This window comes from Neomonachus schauinslandi, chromosome 8 (genome assembly GCF_002201575.2).
Source record: "Neomonachus schauinslandi chromosome 8, ASM220157v2, whole genome shotgun sequence".
Lineage (NCBI taxonomy): Eukaryota > Metazoa > Chordata > Mammalia > Carnivora > Phocidae > Neomonachus > Neomonachus schauinslandi.
Genome location: NC_058410.1, coordinates 38,650,390 through 38,671,253, shown reverse-complemented (window position 1 = coordinate 38,671,253; position 20,864 = coordinate 38,650,390). Strand labels below are relative to the sequence as shown.

Below are 20,864 nucleotides of genomic sequence, written 5' to 3'. Positions count from 1 at the left end.
ATAATGGGGTCCTTCAATCTGAACTTTTTGGAGACTTACTGAGAGAAGTGAATAAATACATTGATACAAAGGGGGGTTTTGTTATTGTACTGATCTGAACATATAATTATGAAAGTTTTCTTTAGATTTAAAACTTTTAAAATCTTACAATTATGAGACGATTTTGTATGTTTTTCAATATGAATCCATGCAGAATTCACAAGATTTGGCATAGTTTTCTCTCTTATTTTGTGCTATCAAGACTTGTTCTTTGTCTCAAAAGTTCTTATAATTTTGAGCTCAAACTTACAAAATATGTGGAAATTAAATAACCTATTGATTATGCATGGAGCAGATCACACAGAAATTTCTGTTGCATTAAAAGGGAACTTCAAGACCTTTCTGTTGTCTGTTTTACAACAAGAAATTTATATTTTGTGGTTAAAATAATACACACATGCACATCAAAAACAAAGTTCTTTGTTTAAATGTCTACAGGAAAATAAATGAGAATATAAGATTATATATATATATATATATATATATATATATATATATATGAAAATATAAGAATATAAGATAATGCCAGTTAATGATTGCTGGTTGAAGATATGCACTTACTTACATTTTTATCCCTAAACTCCTCTATAGTAATATTAAAGAGTAAAAAAATTATAAACTAACAGTAAAAGAAAATAGGAGAGGAGGAAAAAGGACAAGAAGTATCAGCAGTTTTCAGAAGATAGAAAGTAGATGCAGGATTGGCAAGTGACTTAGCAGAGTAGAAAAGCCTAAAGTTTATGGGTTCCAATAAGAACAGTTCCAATGGACAGATTTGACCTATAAAGCCCTTCAAAAGTCAGGATTTAGAAGTAGCCAGAGTGTGTGGGGCACAGGACCGAAAACGAGAATGGACTGAATAATCTGTTCAAAGAGAATTTAGACTGCCCCAGGTTCTTCCTTTAATTTATACAGCCAGGCTTCTCCTCTGGACAAGTGAGACTCTTGAGACACGGCAAGTATGGGCTAAATTTCACACGGCAAGCATGGGCTAAATGTCTGAACACATGAGGATTAACTTAAAGGCTGCATACTGGGAGGGGAAAAGTGCATACAATGTAGCAAAACCAGCAATTCCTTCCCAGTTCAGCCCAAGCATTCTGTGGTCTGGTGCCTACCCTATGCCATTAGTAGGCTAGAAGACCCAGAACAAAGTCCTACAGATCCATACAGATCTAGCATTTGGAAGGCACTGCCCAGTCATCATATGTGAAGGATACTAGCTGACTACCTCACCAATGCATAATAACTGCCATTCAAGCTTTACTTTCTCCTCTTGGATATGAAAGAACAACCAGGGATCTCCAGACTTTTAAGGAAAGACTCCCAACAGGAAAGTCAGACAAAATTAAATGTAACAAAAAATCTTCAGGGCATTCCAATCAGCTGTTCCCTCTGCTGATTGGGGAACAGCTGATTGGAATGCCCTGAAGATTTGCCCTGAAGAGCAAGAGAATGCTCTTCCCCATCTTTGCTCTGTTCACTCCTATACTTTATGCAGGACTCTATCTCTTTTTTAAATATTTTATTTATTTATTTGAGAGAGAACACAAGCAGGGGGAGCGGAGAGGGACAAAGGGAGAAGCAGACTCCCCACTGAGCAGGGAGCCCTGGGATCATGACCTGAGCCAAGGCAGACACTTAACCCACTGAACCACCCAGGCGCCCCATTCAGGACTCTTTTAACACAAAATAATAGGAGATTTTTTTTTTTACCATTATATTTAAATAGCATTACATTCCCCCCATGACTCAATTCTCAGTTATCCTGTTTCTTTACTTGAATTTATTTTTCTCCATATGTTAATTTCTATACTGATATTTTTATGTATTTATGTATTTGTTGTTCATTTTTGCTACTGCATGATGAACACTCATAAAGGCAGGAATGTTGCATATGACACATAGTAGAGGCTTGATAATTATTTTATTATTATTTACTTATTTATCTACTTATTTGTTTAGTAAAAATAATTAACTCAGATAAAACAAAACCAATGTGGGAAACACAATTTTTAAAAAATAATAATTCAGAAAACTAAGAAAAGTTATAGCCCAGAAACAATTAAAAAATATTAGCTATACAAAAGCAATGATTAGAGAAGAATAATTAACTCTTAAAAGTTCAAAATATTAAAAATAAAATATATAGTTCAATATAACACTGTGAGGAGTTGGGAAAGAAAATCTCCAAGAGAGTCAAGAGAAATGTAAGATATGAACAATGGGAAAGAAAAATAAGAATGTGAGAGGTCAATCCTGGAAGTCAAATGTCTGACTAAGAGAAATTTCTACAGTAACAGAAAAAGTAGAGAGGAGGTAACAATTTAAGATAAAAGGCAAGAATGTTTTCTGGAATGGAAGGAACAGTCTCATGATTGAAAGGCCCTCCAAATGCTCTATAAACTAAATGAAAAAAAAAAAAGCCATCAAAGTATTGCTTATAGAACTTCAGAACCTGAAGCTACAAGAAGATTTTCTACTTATATAAACTTCAAAAATATCATATGGAACCAAAATAAGTTAGAGGGTACACACATTTTATGCATTTTATTTTATTTTTTTCATTTTAAATGTATTATTTGAGTATAGTTGATACACAACATTACATTAGTTTCAGGGGTATGATATAGTGATTCAACATCTCTACACATTATGCTATGCTCACCACAAGTGTAGCTACCATCTGTCACCATACAATGCTATTGCAATATCACCAACTATATGCCCTATACTGTGCCTTTTACTCCCATGACTTATTCACTCCATAACTGGAAGCCTGTATCTCCCACTCCCCTTCACCCATTTTGCCCATCCCACCCATCCACCTCCCCTCTGGCAACCATCAGTTCTCTGTATTTACAAGTCTGATTCTGCTGTTTGTTTTTGTTTGTTTATTCATTTGTTTTGGTTTTTTTAGATTCCACATGAGTGAATATACACATTTTAAAACCTAAAAACAACATTTTATGTTATTAATGAATATGTAAACATTTAGTAAAACTATAAAAAACTTTCATGAGACTATTAATCCAAAATCATGATAGTAATTATCTATGGAGAAAGAGAGAGGGAAATAATATTTAGGAGGAATACAGAGGCAGCATTATTTATATGTATAAAATTTTATGAAAAGAATGACAGCAAGCAAATATAGCATCAGATTTAATGAGGCTGAGTGATGGGTATAATGATATTGCTGTAATACCCTCTACAGTTTTCAATGTTTTTGAAATATTTCACTATTGAAAACAAAATAATGTAAGAGAACAGAAAAAAGAAAACAGGTTACATAAAAAATTGCAGGAAACAAAATGGTATCAAGTTTCTTAACTGTTATAATAGAAACCAGAAGATAATGGAGAAATATTCACCCACTCTGAGAGGAAATCATCTTCAACCAAGAAGCATATATCCAGCCAAAATATCAATCAATTAATATAAAAGCTGAATGACAACACATAAGGCTTAACATCATTCACCTATTCTTAAGAAACTAGTGAATTTTGTACTCTGCGAAACAAGGGAGAAAACCTAGTAAGAGACATGAGAGCTGTTAAGAAAAATTTCACTGGACAGTTGTTAAAAATGGCAAGACAGGTTTTCTTAACTGCTGTAGTAGGGAAGAGAGATGTCAGTATAGAACTGAGCTCAACCCCAAGTTAAACAGTAAGAAATATTTTATTTATGACTGTCGCAACAAGAGAGAGAACTTAAAATCAATTCCACTAAAACAAAAGTTGGGAGAATTTGTAAATGCTGGGCTGAGCTAATTGAAAAGTACCCAAGGACATTGTGGGGGACGTTCGTCAATGTGATTAGGCCATCTGTGTTTGTTAATTGTTGCTTCTCAGGGTTAGGCTTCTACCCATCCACAGAGACTGAGAGATGATGATGCTATCTTTCTTGACAATTACATTTCAAAGAAATGGCTTCCAGGGCCTTGGAGAAAGACATTCCTGAGTTTTAGGAAATTTACATCTTGAAGGAGCAAAGGAAGAATTTATAATTGCAAGTTTTCTAAAGAAAATGCTCTAAGGAAAGTGAGGTCAAGGGCTGTACTCAGAGAGAAACCTGTTTAATCAAACTGAGGGGAATGTTAAAGTCATCTTAGTCAAATACAGGAAACTGGGGATCCACATAAGAGAGAACTGATGATATTAAGTGAAGCCCCATGTCCAAATTTATGCATCAGTTGCACAGAGACTGATGAGAGCAGAAGACTGTGGGATTCCAGTTCAGAGGCCCCCAGGAAAAAACAGACAAAAAAGGAACTGATTGGTTCTAAAGTGTTAGACCACGTAGAAGTTAATATTGAATGAGTTTTTACAGTTCCGTTGGTCAGTTTAAAAAGAATTAGTGATAGAAAGAGTACAGAAAGATAGTGAAAAATATGCCACAAAAAAGTAAAGAAATCAATAACAGATAACTGGAAAATCCCCAAATACTCGGTAATTAAAGGTACATTTCTAAATAACACATGGATCAAAAAAGAAATCTCAAGAGAAGCTGAAACTTATTTTTAATAAATTAAATGAAAATACAGCATATCAAACTATGCAGTGCAGTGAAAGCGGTGTTTAGAAGGAAATTTATAGATTTGAATGCTTATATTAGAAAAAGAAGAAAGATCTAAAATCAATAACCAAGCTTCTATCTTAAGGTACTGGAAAAAGCAGGGCAAATTAAATCCAAAGTAAACCAAAAGAAAAGAAATAATAAAAATTAGAGCAGAAATAAAATTCAGAACACAAAAACAATGGAAAAAATCAATTAAATCAAAAGCTGGTTCTTTAGGTGTGCCTGAGTGGCTCAGCCATTAAGCGTCTGCCTTTGGCTCAGGTCATGATCCCAGGGTCCTGGGATCCAGCCCTGCATCAGGCTCCCTGCTCAGCGGGAAGCCTGCTTCCCCCTTTCCCACTCCCCCTGCTTGTGTTCCCTCTCTTGCTGTGTCTCTCTCTGTCAAATAAATAAAATCTTAAAAAAAAAAACCTGGTTCTTTAAAAAGATCAATAAAATTGATAAGCCTTTAGCCACGCTAAAAAAAATTAGAGAAGACACAAATTACTAATATCAGAAATGGAAGAGGGGGCATCACTACAGATCCCGTGAACACTGAAAGGGTAATAAAGGAATATTATTAACAACTCTATGCCCACAAATTTAATAACCTAGTTAACCTAGACAAATTCCTTCAAAGACACAATCTACCAAAACTCACACAAGAAGAAATAGACAATTTTAATAGGCCTATATCTATTAAAGAAATTGAATCAATAATTAATAACTTTCCAAAACAGAAAATATCAGGTCCAAATGGGTTCACTGGTAAATCTACCAAACATTTAAGAAATCATACCAACTTTCCACAATCTCTTCCAGAAGATAAAAGCAGATGGAAAACTTTCTAAATCATTCCATGAAGCAAGCATTAATCTAATACCCAAACCAGACACAGACATTACAGGAAAAGAAAACTACAGATCAATATCTCTTATAAATATAGATGCAAATATCGTCAACAAAATATTAGCAAAAAGAATCCGACAATGTACAAAAAGAATTACACACCACAACCAAGAGGGATTTATGTCAGATATACAAGACTGGTTCAACATTCAAAAACCAATTAATGTAATCAAAAAGTGTAGACACTTTTTTTTTGGCCATTTGCAGGTAGCTCTACCCGTAGGCTTGCTTTTAAGATTTATCGGGCCTGAGCCAGAAACTAGTCTGCTATATCTCCCAGGCTGCAAGAGATACTTTGAAGCCTTTGTCAATAGGCTGGAAAGAAAGAGAATTTACTCCCTCCCTCCATGGAGATCAGGTACTCATACCAGAGGAATCATCCTTCCAATCTCCAAACCCCCTGGCCACTTCAGCTGAATCCTTTCAGGCATTCGGTGTGAGTGAGTGTTCAAGGTCACAAAACCTCTTTTAAGATATTTTGTATGCAGGATCTGCCTAGTTAATCCAGCACCTAGTTTTGGGAGTGAGGATATTTGGTATTTATTATCTTGTAGCACTACCACTGAGAATGAAATAATTCCATTTTCTCCCACTGACCCTCTCTGTTAGGATTCATCTTCTCTTGACTGGCTGTGTAACAGAATGTGTTTGCTGTATTCCTTTTAATCATTCTCTTTCTGGAAGAAAACATGTGTCTCTGTGCTATTAATAGCTCCATGCTTGTGTATGTGATTATGAGCTCTCTAAGTGCAGAAATCTACCTTCTATTCCATTGATAGCTACCCATTACCTAACATGCTGAACTTCCTCTAAAGAGTTGTTGACTTATTATCTCCACCCTGGAAGATTTTGCTAATATTTCCTAAGAAATATTATGACCAAGTAATACGTTTTATTGAGTAAAGATCTTACAAATTTTAGCTTTAGTCACATTATGTTAAATTTTGCCAAATTGAAATACAACTTTAATATTTAAATGCATAAAAGGTAAATATCCTGAGGTTGAAAAAGTAGCTGATTTAAAATAAGATGAACTTCACATGATTAAATAGTTTAAATCATCCCCTTTGTAATATTTTAGGTCCCCACAAGTAAGGACTCTTCAGTGCTACAATTAATGCCAGCCATTGATAATTTTACTAATAAATATTTTTATTTATATTATTGTAGTCAGGCAACCTCATAAATGGAATCTATAGGTACATAACTTTCAAGTGGAACTAATAGTTTTACTTGGGATGCTTCCTTTCTGTCCATAATACGGTGAGGGGAGGGGGGGAAGAAACCCACATTTCCAATTGGAAAACTCCAAGTCAGTCCCAAATAAGCTGACTAACATTTATAAAGTGATTCTCATCCTTATAAATTGCCTTCTTGCAGGAAACAGACCTTATCCTGACTTTTAATATTTCAATGCACCGATCTTGGTGGATGGAGAATGGACCAGGATGTACGGTGACATCAGTGACACCTGCACCAGACTGGGCCCCAGAAGACCATCGCTACATCACGGTCTCAGGGTGTTTTCTGGAGTACCAGTACATAGAAGTGGCTCATAGTTCCCTCCAGATTGTCCTCGCAGTAAGTGTTGACCACCAACCACTCCTTCTAGTGCTTCTGGAATTGTTTTATTTCCATGCAAATTCAGTGCACACAAATGGAATCTGTGGATAAAGTGTGGCTATTTGCTTTTTTCTAATTAATGCCTCTTTCTATAGGGATTTGTTAGGTTAAACCAGGGCAAAGTAAAATGTCATCAGTCAGTAAATCAGTAAATAGGCGTTGGTATCTTCAGCATTTTATGTAAGAAATCCAACCAGTCAAATTTTGATCATTTGGCTTTTGGTAAATAGGACCTTTCCAAAGACTCCCGCAAAAAGATCAGAGAGTCTTCACAACTAACATGCTATGATGCCTAAATTTATAAGATTTCAATAGATATTTTCCCCCTATTGCTTCTTTCTGTCTGTGCTGCTAGCCCTGGGAATTCTCCTACTCTGCTCATATTCTTCTTCCTAGACTTTCCCAAAGTACAATGCATCACCTTCTATCATTTCTCCTCTTTTTCAAAACAATTCAGCTTTTCATAAATTCTACTTCTAGGACTATCATGCCTCCATTTATCATAGTATTAAACTGAAAAAGAACCCTCCCTCTACCAGGGGGCAGTAAGAGTTATAAATGATTCCTTTGTATTTGTATCTAGTATTTATAGAACATATTTGTAATATATGTCTGTTATATAGAACATATTATTTTATGGCGTGCCTGGGTGGCTCAGTTGGTTGAGCATCCCACTCTTGATTTCGGCTCAGGTCATGATCTTGGGGTCATGGGATCGAGCCCTGAGTAAGGCTACTTGTTAAGCAGGGAGTCTGCTGGGGGTTCTCTCTCCCTCTCCCTCTGCTCCTCCGCTGACTCATGCACTCTCTCTCTCTCTAATAAATAAATCTTTTTAAAAAACATATTATGTTGTATCACTATGACAAAGAGATAAACACATCCTTTCTCAAGAAGGACTTTTACTAAGCCTAAATGCATAATTTTATAGGACTTATAAAGGCAACTTTATTATACATGTCTCCATTTATTTCTTACATATCCTATATGTACAGATCTACATATATTTTTCTTAGACTCCATGTAGATCTGAAACCACTGTGCATAGCCTTAAGATTGTTAATGACAAATAATGCAAATGGAATCTGCTTTTTGAGTCTTTCTTCAGTTAATTACTTTGGGAGTGATGTTAACTCACAATTCTTAAATAACAAGACATAACATGTTCTGGATAGAATGGCATCAATTAGTTCACATAAAATTCTTCTGGAACTAATAAAACCATATGAATGTATATGTATTAGATTATATAACTAATAGATAGTTACTAGATTTTTTAATGAAGAATGTATATATACATGCACATGTACATATACATACAAGCACATAAATTACAGTAGGCTAAGTGTTCCGTGCTAGTAAACATTAACAAATCATTGTGACTAAAAACCATAAAGGTTTATTCTTATGGGTCAGTAGAAAGTTCTGTCAATCACTGTCACTAAGAAAACAAGGTTGGTGGAGAAGCCACCATCTCAGTCATCACGGGTTGCCATGCCAGAGAGCACAGATATGGAGTATCTACACTGACACAAAAATGCTTCTCCTTGGGAAGAGAAGCTCATTGTTTACAGTTCATTGTCTAGAACTAGTCACACAGTCCCACCCAACCGCAAAATGGCCAAGAAGAAGGGAGAATGTAAATTTTGGGAGGTCAGCATAAATTATTTCCACGATATTTGAATTATGTTTTGGCTAAAGCATTGAGTAATCTCCCTTGAATATGTGCAACCTGAGACATTTCTTAACAAATACACCCTTCTGGGGCGCCTGGGGGGCTCAGTCGTTAAGCATCTGCCTTCGGCTCTGGTCATGGTCCCAAGTTCCTGGGATTGAGCCCCTCATTGGGCTCCCTGCTCCGCAGGAAGCCTGCTTCCCCCTCTCCCGCTACCCCTGCTTCTGTTCCCTCTCTCTCTGTGTCTCTGTCAAATAAATAAATAAAATCTTAAAAAAAAATACACCCTTCTACAATACTCTTAAACTCTAAAACTGTTCATTTTAATTATCTTGAAATAAAAATAAGTTAGATTTGATGGGATGGAAAAAGTCATTTCATTATTTAAAATCCATTTGGATTAAGTATTCATTCTCACAAAGGAAAAATAAAACGTTTCTGGCATTTGGGGACAGATAATGTGTTAGAGAGGGGTTTTATATAAAACATCCCCTCATTGGAAGTCCCTTTTTTACTGGACCCACACATTTTGGAAAACTTCCACTTGTATGTCAAGGATGCTGTAAGGATATAGTTTATGTGCATGGATAGTTATATATGACTGTTTTAGAGAGTTAGTTGAATTAATGTGTGTATGTATAAACTATATTCATAGATTTATTATGCCCACATAAAATTTTGGCAGACAGGTATTTGCTTAAAAAAAAAAACAACATAATGGCCATGAGGCTGACATACTGCCCAAAGTAAAATCATCTGTAAATGTGAAGTGGCTAGAGTGCAAGGAAGAGGGAAGGAGGGTCCCTAAGAACAGATGTGACTGATAATTCAAGCTCCTGGCTCTCACTGCTGTCTACATTGCCCCTATTTGAGTAGAGAAATAGTTTGAGCAAACCATCACAGGATGTGGTCTCTTTACTTCTCCCCTTTCCACCTGTTCTTCCGCCCAGGAGGCATTTTTCTTTGGCAGTGCTGACTGTGGATCACCTGAGAGTCAGTTAGCAACAGTGTACCCAAGCCAGTTACTTGGAGAATTTTCAAAACCCTTTCTGTCTTTGGGCTTGCTGTTGTCTAGCCAGCCTCAAGGCTGAAAGCATCTGCTGTGCAGAAAACCTAGAATATCTTAAGTAGAGTTTTAGAATGGAAACCAAAATGGGACTTTTTGTGAACAATTTACTCTGCCTATTAATTGGAAGCCTTCCAACTAGATTTTCCTATAGTCATTCTGATCACTTCTGTTGTCATGATTAAGAGATGAAATGGTGTCTTGAATCTCTGCTCCTCCCCTTTTCATGTTACCCAAAACCCCCCCAGACAATCCAACATTCAATTCAGTCAGGTCCAGTGAACTCTTCCTGAGGGCTTGTCCCCTGCTGGCATCTGAAAAACAAATGACAGGATCCCTGACTTTGACGATGTCACAGTCAAAAATAGGGCAAGGTTCCTCAGGATACAAACCAGGTGCAAATAGGTACATTTTGGGGTCATGGTAGACAGAGAATACTGTTTGGGCAATTTCTGGCTTAATGTTGTCTTCTTAGCTCCACCTTGTTTTCTGTAAAGTCAGCTAAACTCCTGCTTCTCCTTGCTTCCACACGTCTTTGAAGCTGCCCTCTCTTCCAGGGTATCTCGCTTGGATCTGCTTTCCCAAGGAGCTGCTTGCCCAGCTACTGCTCTTGACTCACTCCAAATCTTTCTAGCTCATTTCCTCCAACTTCATTCAGCTTTTCTTTCACAGATTCCTGACCCCTGGCAATCCTGTCGCCCTGTTGTTCGGTTTTCTGCCAATCAACTCCTAGCTGATTTGGAAATTAGCATTCACAAAGCCCACATTTGCATCGCACATACATAAGATATCTTCCATCTACAGCCAAAGGAAGACGAGTATAATATCCACATAATTGGGAAGAAGGGCTATTAATCACACAGCCTCCAGCTGAGCAGAGAGGACTGCCAGAACACCGTAATGATGAGCCAGGTGTGAGACTTCTAGCCTTCTCCTACTTCAGCAGCATTTTCTTCTAGTTAGTATCAGATATCGCATTCAAAAGGAATACAGGTGTGCACAGCTTTAATAAAACCAACCAACAAACAAAAAAAACAAAACAAAACAAAACAAAAAACCCACACTTTCAAAATAGATCAAATAAATATGTATGGGAAAAGCCAGGGAGGAGATCAACTACAGAGATGGTATTGTTCGCATTACAAAAGAATTAAGCCAATTTCTTCAAACATGTGATTGCAACTGCCTGGTTTACAAAAATGTGTTCACAGGAATTAAATCTTTTGATTTGTGTAACAGTCCTGTGAGGGCTGCAAAATGGGTTAAAAGCCTTTCCCAAGATGTCTTAGCTAGTAAATAGGGAGGATGGACATGCTGACCGAAGTTTTCCTCTGGTACCAAGGATAGGAAATAGGCTGCAGCCTGCATGCCAGCAGCAGCTGGTGGGAAATGGATTCCTGAAACCCCCAAATTCAGAGTTCCTCAGTGGCAAAGAATGCCGTGATTGATTAGCCATGTCTGCCGTGGGTGAGGGGAATGGAGGTGTATGTGCCTCATAGTTTTTAGACACACATTATACCTCACTTCCTGTGACCAATAGGATGGAACGTGGAGGGTGTTTTACGAGGAAATGTAAATAAATAAGCTTTAAGGAAATGTAAATAAATAAGCTTTAAGGAAAAGTATTTATAGCAGTACTGAAGTAACTTTATATTTTAAAATATATGTTACAGTTTCAAATAATACATTGGAAAAAACAAACAAACAAGTACGTAATCCCTCTTTTTTCTGGTTACCTCCAGAGGACTAATATCTCTAAATTTAAGCTAAGCCTCTCCAACCAAAATCGCTGGGTTTTGTTTTCCTTTATTTCCTTTACTTCCAACACGCTTCTGAGTTCACAGCAGATCGATGATTAATATTTTTAGGATACCAGCAGAGGATACTGGTAAAAACGTTAATAAGCTTACTATTTTCTGCAACTATTAAAATTGGCTTAGAAACCATATACAAATTAGCAGGAACATCATAAATGACTTTTTTTATTTTTATTTTTTAAAGATTTTATTTATTTGACAGAGAGAGAGACAGCGAGAGCAGGAACACAAGCAGGGGGAGTGGGAGAGGGAGAAGCAGGCTTCCCGCCGAGCAGGGAGCCCGATGTGGGACTCGATCCCAGGACCCGGGGATCATGACCTGAGCTGAAGGCAGACGCTTAACGACTGAGCCACCCAGGTGCCCCATAAATGACTTTAGAAAAGGCCTTAATACCTGGTGCACTGTTCATAGCTAAAAACAGGATCACTGTCAAGTTCATCCTTCAGTCATATCTATTCCCTATCCAGAAAACTTTGTATGTTTTAGAGTGCATAAAATAATGGAAATCCTTGTTTAACAGATTGTGGTAAAAAAAATTTTTGAAGTTAAAACGTGCCTTCACGTGGATGGAGCCACAGATGTTTCCAATTATTCCCAGTTAATGATATATATTTGCTATTTGGCTTGTTAAGACTTGCCTAGGAATACCATTGGTGAGAAATTTTCAAGACTTCAAAAGCCTTTATCCAAGTTAATCTCGGATTGCACTGGGAATGGCACAGGAATATTTCTTTGGATGTTGGTGGCGTGCATGGTGCACGGATGAAAATGAGTTGCCTTATTGCTCACACTGCACTTTGATGCTTTCTTTAATCTGGAAAGACATATTCAAAAACAAAGATTTGGTGGTCAAAGATTTGGGTCCTGATTTTAATGTAGCTTACAACATTGCTATTAAAGTGATAAATAGTAAATCTGAGTTGTGAACTTGCTTCATTTTGAAGGGATGAATGTTTTTTATTTTATTTTATTTTATTTATTTTTGCAACATATTTATTTTAATTTATTTTATTTTATTATGTTCAATTAACCAGCATATAGTACATCATTAGTTTTTGATGTAGTGTTTAACAATTCATTAGTTGTATATAACACCCAGTGCTCATCACCACATGTGCCCTCCTTAATACCCATCACCCGGTTACCCAATCCCTCCACCACCTCCCCTTTTGTAACCCTCAGTTTGGTTCCCGGAGTCCAGAGTCTCTCATGGTTTGTCTTCCTCTCTGATTTCTTCCCATTCAGTTTTTCCTCTCTTCCCCTGTGGTCTTCTGTGCTATTTCTTATGTTCCACATATGAATGAAACCATATGATAATTGTCTCTCTCTGCTTGACTTATTTCACTTAGCATAATCCCCTCCAGTTCCATCCATGTTAATGCAACTGGTGGGTATTCATCCTTTCTGATGGCTAAGTAATATTCCATTGTGTATATGAACCACATCTTCTTATCCATGTGACTGTTGAAGGGCATCTCGGCTCCTTCCACAGTTTGGCTGTTGTGGACATTGCTGCTGTGAATATTGGAGTGCATGTGCCCCTTCTTTTCACTACATCTGTATCTTTGGGGTAAATACCTAGTAATGCAATTGCTGGATCATAGGGTAGCTCTATTTTTAACATCTTGAGGAACCTCCATACTATTTTCCGAAGTGTTTGTACCAGCTTGCATTCCCACCAACAGTGTAAGAGGGTTTCCCTTTCTCCACATCCTCGCCAACACTTGTTGTTTCCTGCCTCCCTTCCTTGCCATTCTAACTGGTATAAGGTGGTATCTCATTGTGATTTTGATTTGGATTTCCCTGATGGCTAATGATGATGACCATTTTTTCATGTGACTGTTAGCCATTTGTATATCTTCTTTGGAGAAGTGTCTGTTCATGTCTTCTGCCCATTTCTTGACTGGATTATTTGGTTTTTGGGTGTTGAGTTTGACAGGTTCCTTATAGATCTTGGATACCAGCCCTTTATCTGTAATGTCATTTGCAAATATCTTCTCCCATTCTGTGGGTTGCCTTTTAGTTTTGTTGACTGTTTCCTTTGCTGTGCAAAAGCTTTTTATCTTGACGAAGTCCCAAAAGTTCATTTTTGCTTTTGTTTCCCTTGCCTTAATAGACATGTCTTGAAAAAAGTCACTGTGGCCAATGTCAAAAAGGTTACTGCCTATGTTCTCCTCTAGGATTTTGATGGATTCCTGTCTCACATTTAGGGATGCATGTTCTTAAATGAAAGAAGGTGAATTCAAATCACAGTGGTATTCAAATTTTATTGAATGGATTTCAAAGACTAATATGTCTCTTTAAAAGATATTAATATTTATAATATGCCAAAATAAATAGCCCTTTTGCAGCTATTTAAAGTGATGATGAGGGGGTGCCTGACTGGCTTAGTCAGTAGAGCATGGGACTCTTGATCTCAGGGTCATGAGTTTGAGCCCCACATTGGGTATAGAGATTACTTTAAAAAAATAAAATGCATTGTTTAAAAAATTAAAAATAATGATGAAAAACATCAAGCATCAATTTCAAATGTACACAGTTTTCAAATTAATTCTTAAAAATTCTTTCAGGATATATGGGAGTGGAAATGCTTAAAGGCATTTAAGCATTAAATTAAAACAGTGGTTCTTAATGCTGGCTGAGAATAGAAATTATTTACTCACTTGTTTAAAGGATTACCATAAACATGAACCTACTTCTGGAAATTCTGTGCCCTTTAGGCTTAAGGTAGGACCTAGCTGGGTGTCATTTTTGAAAATTTTTACCAGAAATATCAGTGCCTTCCCTTTCTTTCTTCCCTTCCCCTTCCCTGATCCCTCTATTGTCCTGAATTGCTCAGAAATGCAAGGTATTTGGTCAAAAAATAAGATGATCCTATAAAACCAAAATGGTACAACAGCTCCAGTTGCTCCATCAGTTCCTGGAAATGACTTGAGAGTCATTTCCCTTCCAAGTACTGCAGGGTCTACCCTGTGATCAAGTACCGAATCTGTGAACCTACAATGTGTCTGCCACACCTCCACACCAAAGAGTGAGTTAGTGGACCCCAAACTGAAAACTGAGTCTTCTGATTCCTAGTCCAGTATCCATGACTCTACAACAGTTTTCTTCTGAGGACAGAATTGCTTGCTGCCTGTGACAGAAATGGACAGAATAACAGGCACTCGGTTTCTTTCCTAGCTCCTAGGATGGTCAACAGCTTTGCTGCTTGGCTTGGAATGTTTTACATGCTGCTCCAACTCTAGCTCTCCTGGGTACTCAGATACATAGACCCACTTGTCAAAGGTGGTAACCCAAGAAATGAAATAAATGTGGGCGCCTGGGTGGCTCAGTTGGTTAAGCGACTGCCTTCGGCTCAGGTCATGATCCTGGAGTCCCTGGATCGAATCCTGCATCGGGCTCCCTGCTCGGCAGGGAGCCTGCTTCTGCCTCTGACCCTCCCGCCTCTCATGTGCTCTCTCTCTCTCATTCTCTCTGTCTCAAATAAATAAATAAAATCTTTTTAAAAAATGAAATAAATGTGATTTGTCTTTCTGTAACATCAAAATAGTTTATACAAATACTCACAAAAATACGGGAAGAAGAACCAAATCGCAATTGCAAACAAGGGATTTTGCCAACGACAGAGTTACTGAAATCTGAGAATGAAGGCAGTAAACAGTAAATAGGCAGGAAAGGACATCTCTTGGCACAGTTGAGGGCTGCGAAACATATAAACAACATTCCACAAATTAATTTTAGAACCTGAGCTGGGCTTATTCCTAAATAGTAAGAAATAATCAAGATGTATTGATACTTCTGAAATGGGCACATTTTTAACTTTCTAATCTACTCTCAGTTCCTCTAGACAATAATAAAGCCATTTCGACACTGGCACTCAAAGGATAGCACCCTGATGTCTTATCCACAGTTATCAATCAAGTTTTGGTAAAAAAATAAATAAACCCTGAGTAATCAGTTATCATGGTCTTTATTGTATTTTGCTTTATTTCTGAAAGGTGCCCTTGTAAATTGGGGAATAGTTCTGTGAGTCCATGAATAAGCAGAGTGCAAGAACTTGAATAGCTTCTAAAATCAGATTAAGTCTAAGACTTTTTTGCTTTTAATATTCTCTGGTATACCCTACATGCAAAGCAGAAATATCAGGTAAAATATTCACAGTCTGGGAGTAACAATCCTTAAATCTTACACCCAGCTGTATAATAAACTATTTTGTAATCATGAACTAAATGAGATCATTCTTAAGAAATTGCCTGAAAACAATAAAGGTGGTGTTATTTATTTTCTCCTTAGCTCAGGATCTTCCACTGCTTATTGAGAATACTATCATTTTTTCAGAATAACTCACAGTGATGTGCAAAAATGAACTAAATCTTACTAAGTTTACTCACTCCTCAGATACGACAGTGATTCTTAAAGGCAGTGTGATACTATTCAGTGTACCAGTACACTAGCCTACACAGGGGCAAGTTTTATCCCATATCAACCATTATCACCAGTGTGCAATGTCTGCTTTTCTACATAATGTTTGAAGCACTTGCTTACCCCTGAAGCATAATATCACTTGATCTATGAGAATACTTAGACACACCATGGAATAAAAATACCAGTTTATTTAAGATAGTGAGGATTATAAGCTGCAACAGATTACCAAGAATTAGGTTTTCTTTAATAATATGAGATTTAAGTTGAATTGTCTGAAATTGTGCGATGAACCGTGTACAATCCCATTTCTTATATTTAATCTTGTAATTATAAACTTAGCTCAGAATAAATAATAAGGTACATTAAATCAGAAGTTATTTCAGAAAAATAAGTATATGTAAATATACTAAAGTAGAGTAAGTTTTGAAACACATGACAAACTACTGGCCTTGAACAAAGGTTTACCATCTTCCTTTGTAATATATAATATCACTGTCTTTTAGGATGTCTTTCCAGTCCTGATCATTTATTATGATAAAAAGTTTTTAAGAAATAAGTCTTTGATGGCTATTTCCTTTTCACTGGATCTTCTAAACACGGTGGCAGAATAATAATAGTGGAATATGTACGTGTTTTCAAATAACAGCAAGCATTCTCAAAGGAAGGCTGTAAAGACGATTGATAATGACAGCTATAATATGAGGGATAATTTATTGTTTAGCATGTGATACTTGAATGAAAAAGAATAAAAATAGGGGCAAACACACTTAAGCTAAAGAGTGTTTACATAGTAGAAAAAAAGCCATCTGTAATGTTTCTCCTGCACCTTTTGTGTTTACCAGTCCTATAAATAGGAGTTTAAACTCTAATTCTTCCAAACAACTGGGCATATGATTCCTGCTCTTCACTCTCCTCCTGCCCATTCCTGCCCTTATGGCATCATGGTAGATTTTGTCCCAACTCTGACCTTTATTGTGACTCTCAACCCATTTTAAATTCCCTGAGAATCAAGACCACAACTTTTTTTTTTTAGAATAACAAAAAATATTTTACTAAAACAAAAGATTTACAGAAGTTTCCAGACAAGCCATTTAAAATGGTCACCAGCTTTTTCTTGAAGGAAGGAGTCTACACTTGACAGCAAAGTCCCAATGTTACTAGTGAGGGCTGTGATGTTTGTTTAATGTTCTCATTTTGGTTCAATAATCAAGCTTGTCCATGTACAGCATCTAAATAAAGTTAGACTTGGCTAGAGAGCATATTCTAAAGAACTGGTTAGCTGCTTTTAACCAATGCAATTAGATCACCATAAAAAGGGGGAAAGGTTAGGGTTAGGGTTAGACCACAACTTTTTGCACAGATGTGTCTATCACTTGTAATTTCCTTCTAACTTTATTCACAATATTATATGTTATTATACCTAATGAGGCAGCTACTTGTCACATGATGATTTGGTTAATGCTAATTGCAAATATGGCTGCAAAGTCAAGGACTGAATTAGAGAGTGTCATGGCTCCAAGAATATTTTGGTTTTCTTTATCTCTTCTTTTATTCTGAAATGTCTACCTTGCTCTCCTCTCCTTATTGATTCTTAGGCTCTCCATCTCTTAAGTTTAACCAGCTTCTTATCAGCAACTTTATAAATACAAATTGTTTCTTTTACCCTGAACTATCCAGTGTCTTCCAGTCATTTATCTTCACTTTTCCTACCCATTTTCCATAACCCTAGTGATTTCTTTCTTCATCACAGAATTATAGGCAGATTCTCTCTCTTTTTTCTAATTTCTAAATTTTACAAATATTTGCTGTAATTTTATACCATTCTCTTACTTACAGATCATGTTTAGGTTGATTTAGTCCTAATATACTATATCTATTACAATGAAAATCAATTTTAAATGAAATTATACTGTAAGGTACAAAAAATTTCCATGTCAGTGACTCAACAGTTGTTCTCCTATTCGTTTTCAGCAATGTGCTTAGTTCATAAATTTAGGAAAGTCGTTGCTTACAAATTAAAAGGCTCGAAACAAGTTGTCAAAGGAGGCTGAATACTAAAAAGATGGTAAAGGAGTGGCCAAAACTAAATGAGAAAATATGTTTAGCCACTCCTTTATTGTCCTTTAATTGTGAGTCTGAGGTCTGAATTAGAATGACGTTAGCCACGTGGTGCCCACTTTTTTTTTTTTTTTTGGTTCAAACTTCTGGTCTTCAAAGCTTTAGAGTTGCTGTGGTACTTAATCTGGGACTGAGTTGGAGGAACTTTAGAATCATATTAATGAAAACATAATTCTGTGCATCCATATTGTCACTATAGTGTATAAAACAACTTTCCATGTAAGTGATGGTGTTGTGTCAACAACTTTTCAGGTGAACAGGGTTAACTGTGAGAACCCTGCTAGTGTGGCTGGAAAAATTATCTAAACATTTAAGTTATAAAAATTATTAAAAGCTCTATTTCAATATATCTGCATGGACATTTACCTGAGATGATTCTTCACTTTTATTTTCTTTTTTGTGATCCATTACAGATTCTTTTTCCCTTTAAACCCTATATGCTTACAGATGTTAATCTCTAGAGAAGGATGCCGATTCTCCCAACAAAGGTGGTTTGTTGCTTCGCTTTGCTTCGCTGAGCCCCAGTCAGAGGCTCTGATGACAGATAGTCTGCTTGTCAGCTTTGCTTCATGAATCCAAAGAAAATGGAACTTATTGGAAGCTGAGCCGCAAGCACAACCTGTGCCTCTTATTGGGGCCTTTTCATGCTAGGATTGGTGGGGGTCTCCATCTTTCATCATTGGGTTCACTGACAGAAAGTGAAGGGAGCTGTTGCATTGTTAGGTACCACTCTGCAGACTGCTATATTGCAAAATAAACAAACAATATATTTTTAGGGCACCACCTGCAGCAAGCAGCTGTACCAAACAGAGCAGAACCACGAAGGATGTGATTTGTTCCATTTAACATGAAGCCTTGAGGTTTAGAAAAGAGGGAGGAGAAGGTTCTATGTATACAACCCACACATCCGCAATTTCAACTGAAGCTGATTTTTTTCTTTTTTAGATAGGAATTGAAGTATCATTATATCTCTCCTCCTTTCCCACCCCGCAACCTCTGGTTGAAAACAATTCTGTTATTGGGGTTATAACTGTTAACTGAGAAAATCATTTTTCTCTGCCAGTAAACTTCCTCTTCCATTCAAGGGCAATTTTCTCTCAAGCAACCTATATACTTAAATGCCAACATCTGCTATATCTAAGCTGTATATAAATGGTGTCTGGCATTTACATGATGCCAATGACATGATTAGAGAAACTCATACACTTGGCTTACATAGAATTTTCTTCTTATCTTATAGCTTTCATCTATTTCAGTCCTCCTTCAGGATCTGTCTGCCTCTCTAAATGTGCCATGCACGTCCAAAATACTCTGAAAGCGGAACTTTAAGCTCTTATTCTAATCGACAATCAACTCTTGCATTAACTCCTACCTTTCTGGGCATTAAAGCTGCATAATGCATCATGATAAAATTCCACCATATCTGTGTTGTCTGAGAACCCAGAATGTTGAGGCTGATGCAAGGGATATTTTAAGTACTTGCTTTTTTCCTAGATTTAAAAATCTCCTCATTCTCTTAATGGCTATTGATTCTAACCTCACAAACCAAAGTCACCATTTCATTTTGAGTTCTTCTAGGTGAGCTGGGATAAATATAATTAAATTATGGATGACTCTGGAAGCAATCCAGGTAGTTACAAATTGAGGTCATTTTAAGTACAGAGAGGGACAGTTACCTTTAATATTAGATTGGCCACCAAGAACCATATACTGTTTAGCTTTTTCTTGACAACGGACACATTTTAAAAAGAGAAACTGGTCTAAATATTTAAAAGGTGAACTCGAATGCCATCCTCAACTTGTCTACCACTAACTAGATTCTTAGTCTGAAGGAGAAAAGTCTATTGAACATCTTTTTGTGGCTCATTAACACTCTTTGGTGGGACTTAAAGATATTGCTCTGAGATTCAGAGAGGTGAGATGAAGGGATTTCAAATCTGCAGTGATGCATGCCTCCAGCTAATAGAGGAAATCAAATCCTGTGAGCCACGAAATGAAATTTCCTCTATTATTTTCACCTGCATCATTAAGATGATGATTTTTTTAAAATATTGGGCACAAAATAAATTCCTGCCAAAGTAGTCTCCAAGAGTGTTGAGTGTGAGAACTGCTTCCCTCTCCTTCACCTTTCTAACATATTAAAAGAAATTATCTGGAAAAAAACCCAGACTGGGTTTTGTTAAATTATGTCTGCTTCTGAAGCCTTGTCGATCAATCAAGTTTCTACTTTATGACTTATGGGACAGTGCTTTTCACTGGATGCCGTGGAAACTGGAAGAACGAAGGGAAGTATCTGTAGTTCCAAAGAACAAAAGAGCACCTTTAGTTGGAGCATCCTTATGTTCTGCAAAAGTAAGAGTCAGTTTGATTATCTTCAATTATAGTACAATTAATACTATAATATTTACTATAGTATAGTAATTATAGTAAATCAAATATTCCTCAGGGTTCTCTGGGGAATATTAAGAGTGAAAGAGATAATAAAAGAGAGAGAAAGTCTTTGACCATGAGGTTTAGTGAGTGTGGAATGAGGGAGAGGACAGAGTGAGGTAGGTGTAACTGGATATTGAATAAGGCTAAAAAATGTGGGTTGCAAAGGGGAGGATTCACCATTTCAGACACTGAAACTGTGTG

The 20,864-nt window shown here is 36.7% G+C and overlaps 1 protein-coding gene across 1 annotated transcript in view; it reads left to right on the top strand.

The window, feature by feature from the left end:
* NKAIN2 (sodium/potassium transporting ATPase interacting 2) overlaps positions 1–20,864 on the top strand; it is a 996,525-nt gene that overhangs the window by 823,304 nt on the left and 152,357 nt on the right. The window contains exon 4 of the mRNA XM_021693163.1: positions 6,889–7,089. Within this exon, the coding sequence (XP_021548838.1) occupies positions 6,889–7,089 (201 nt within the window). The remainder of the gene's footprint in view (positions 1–6,888; positions 7,090–20,864) is intronic.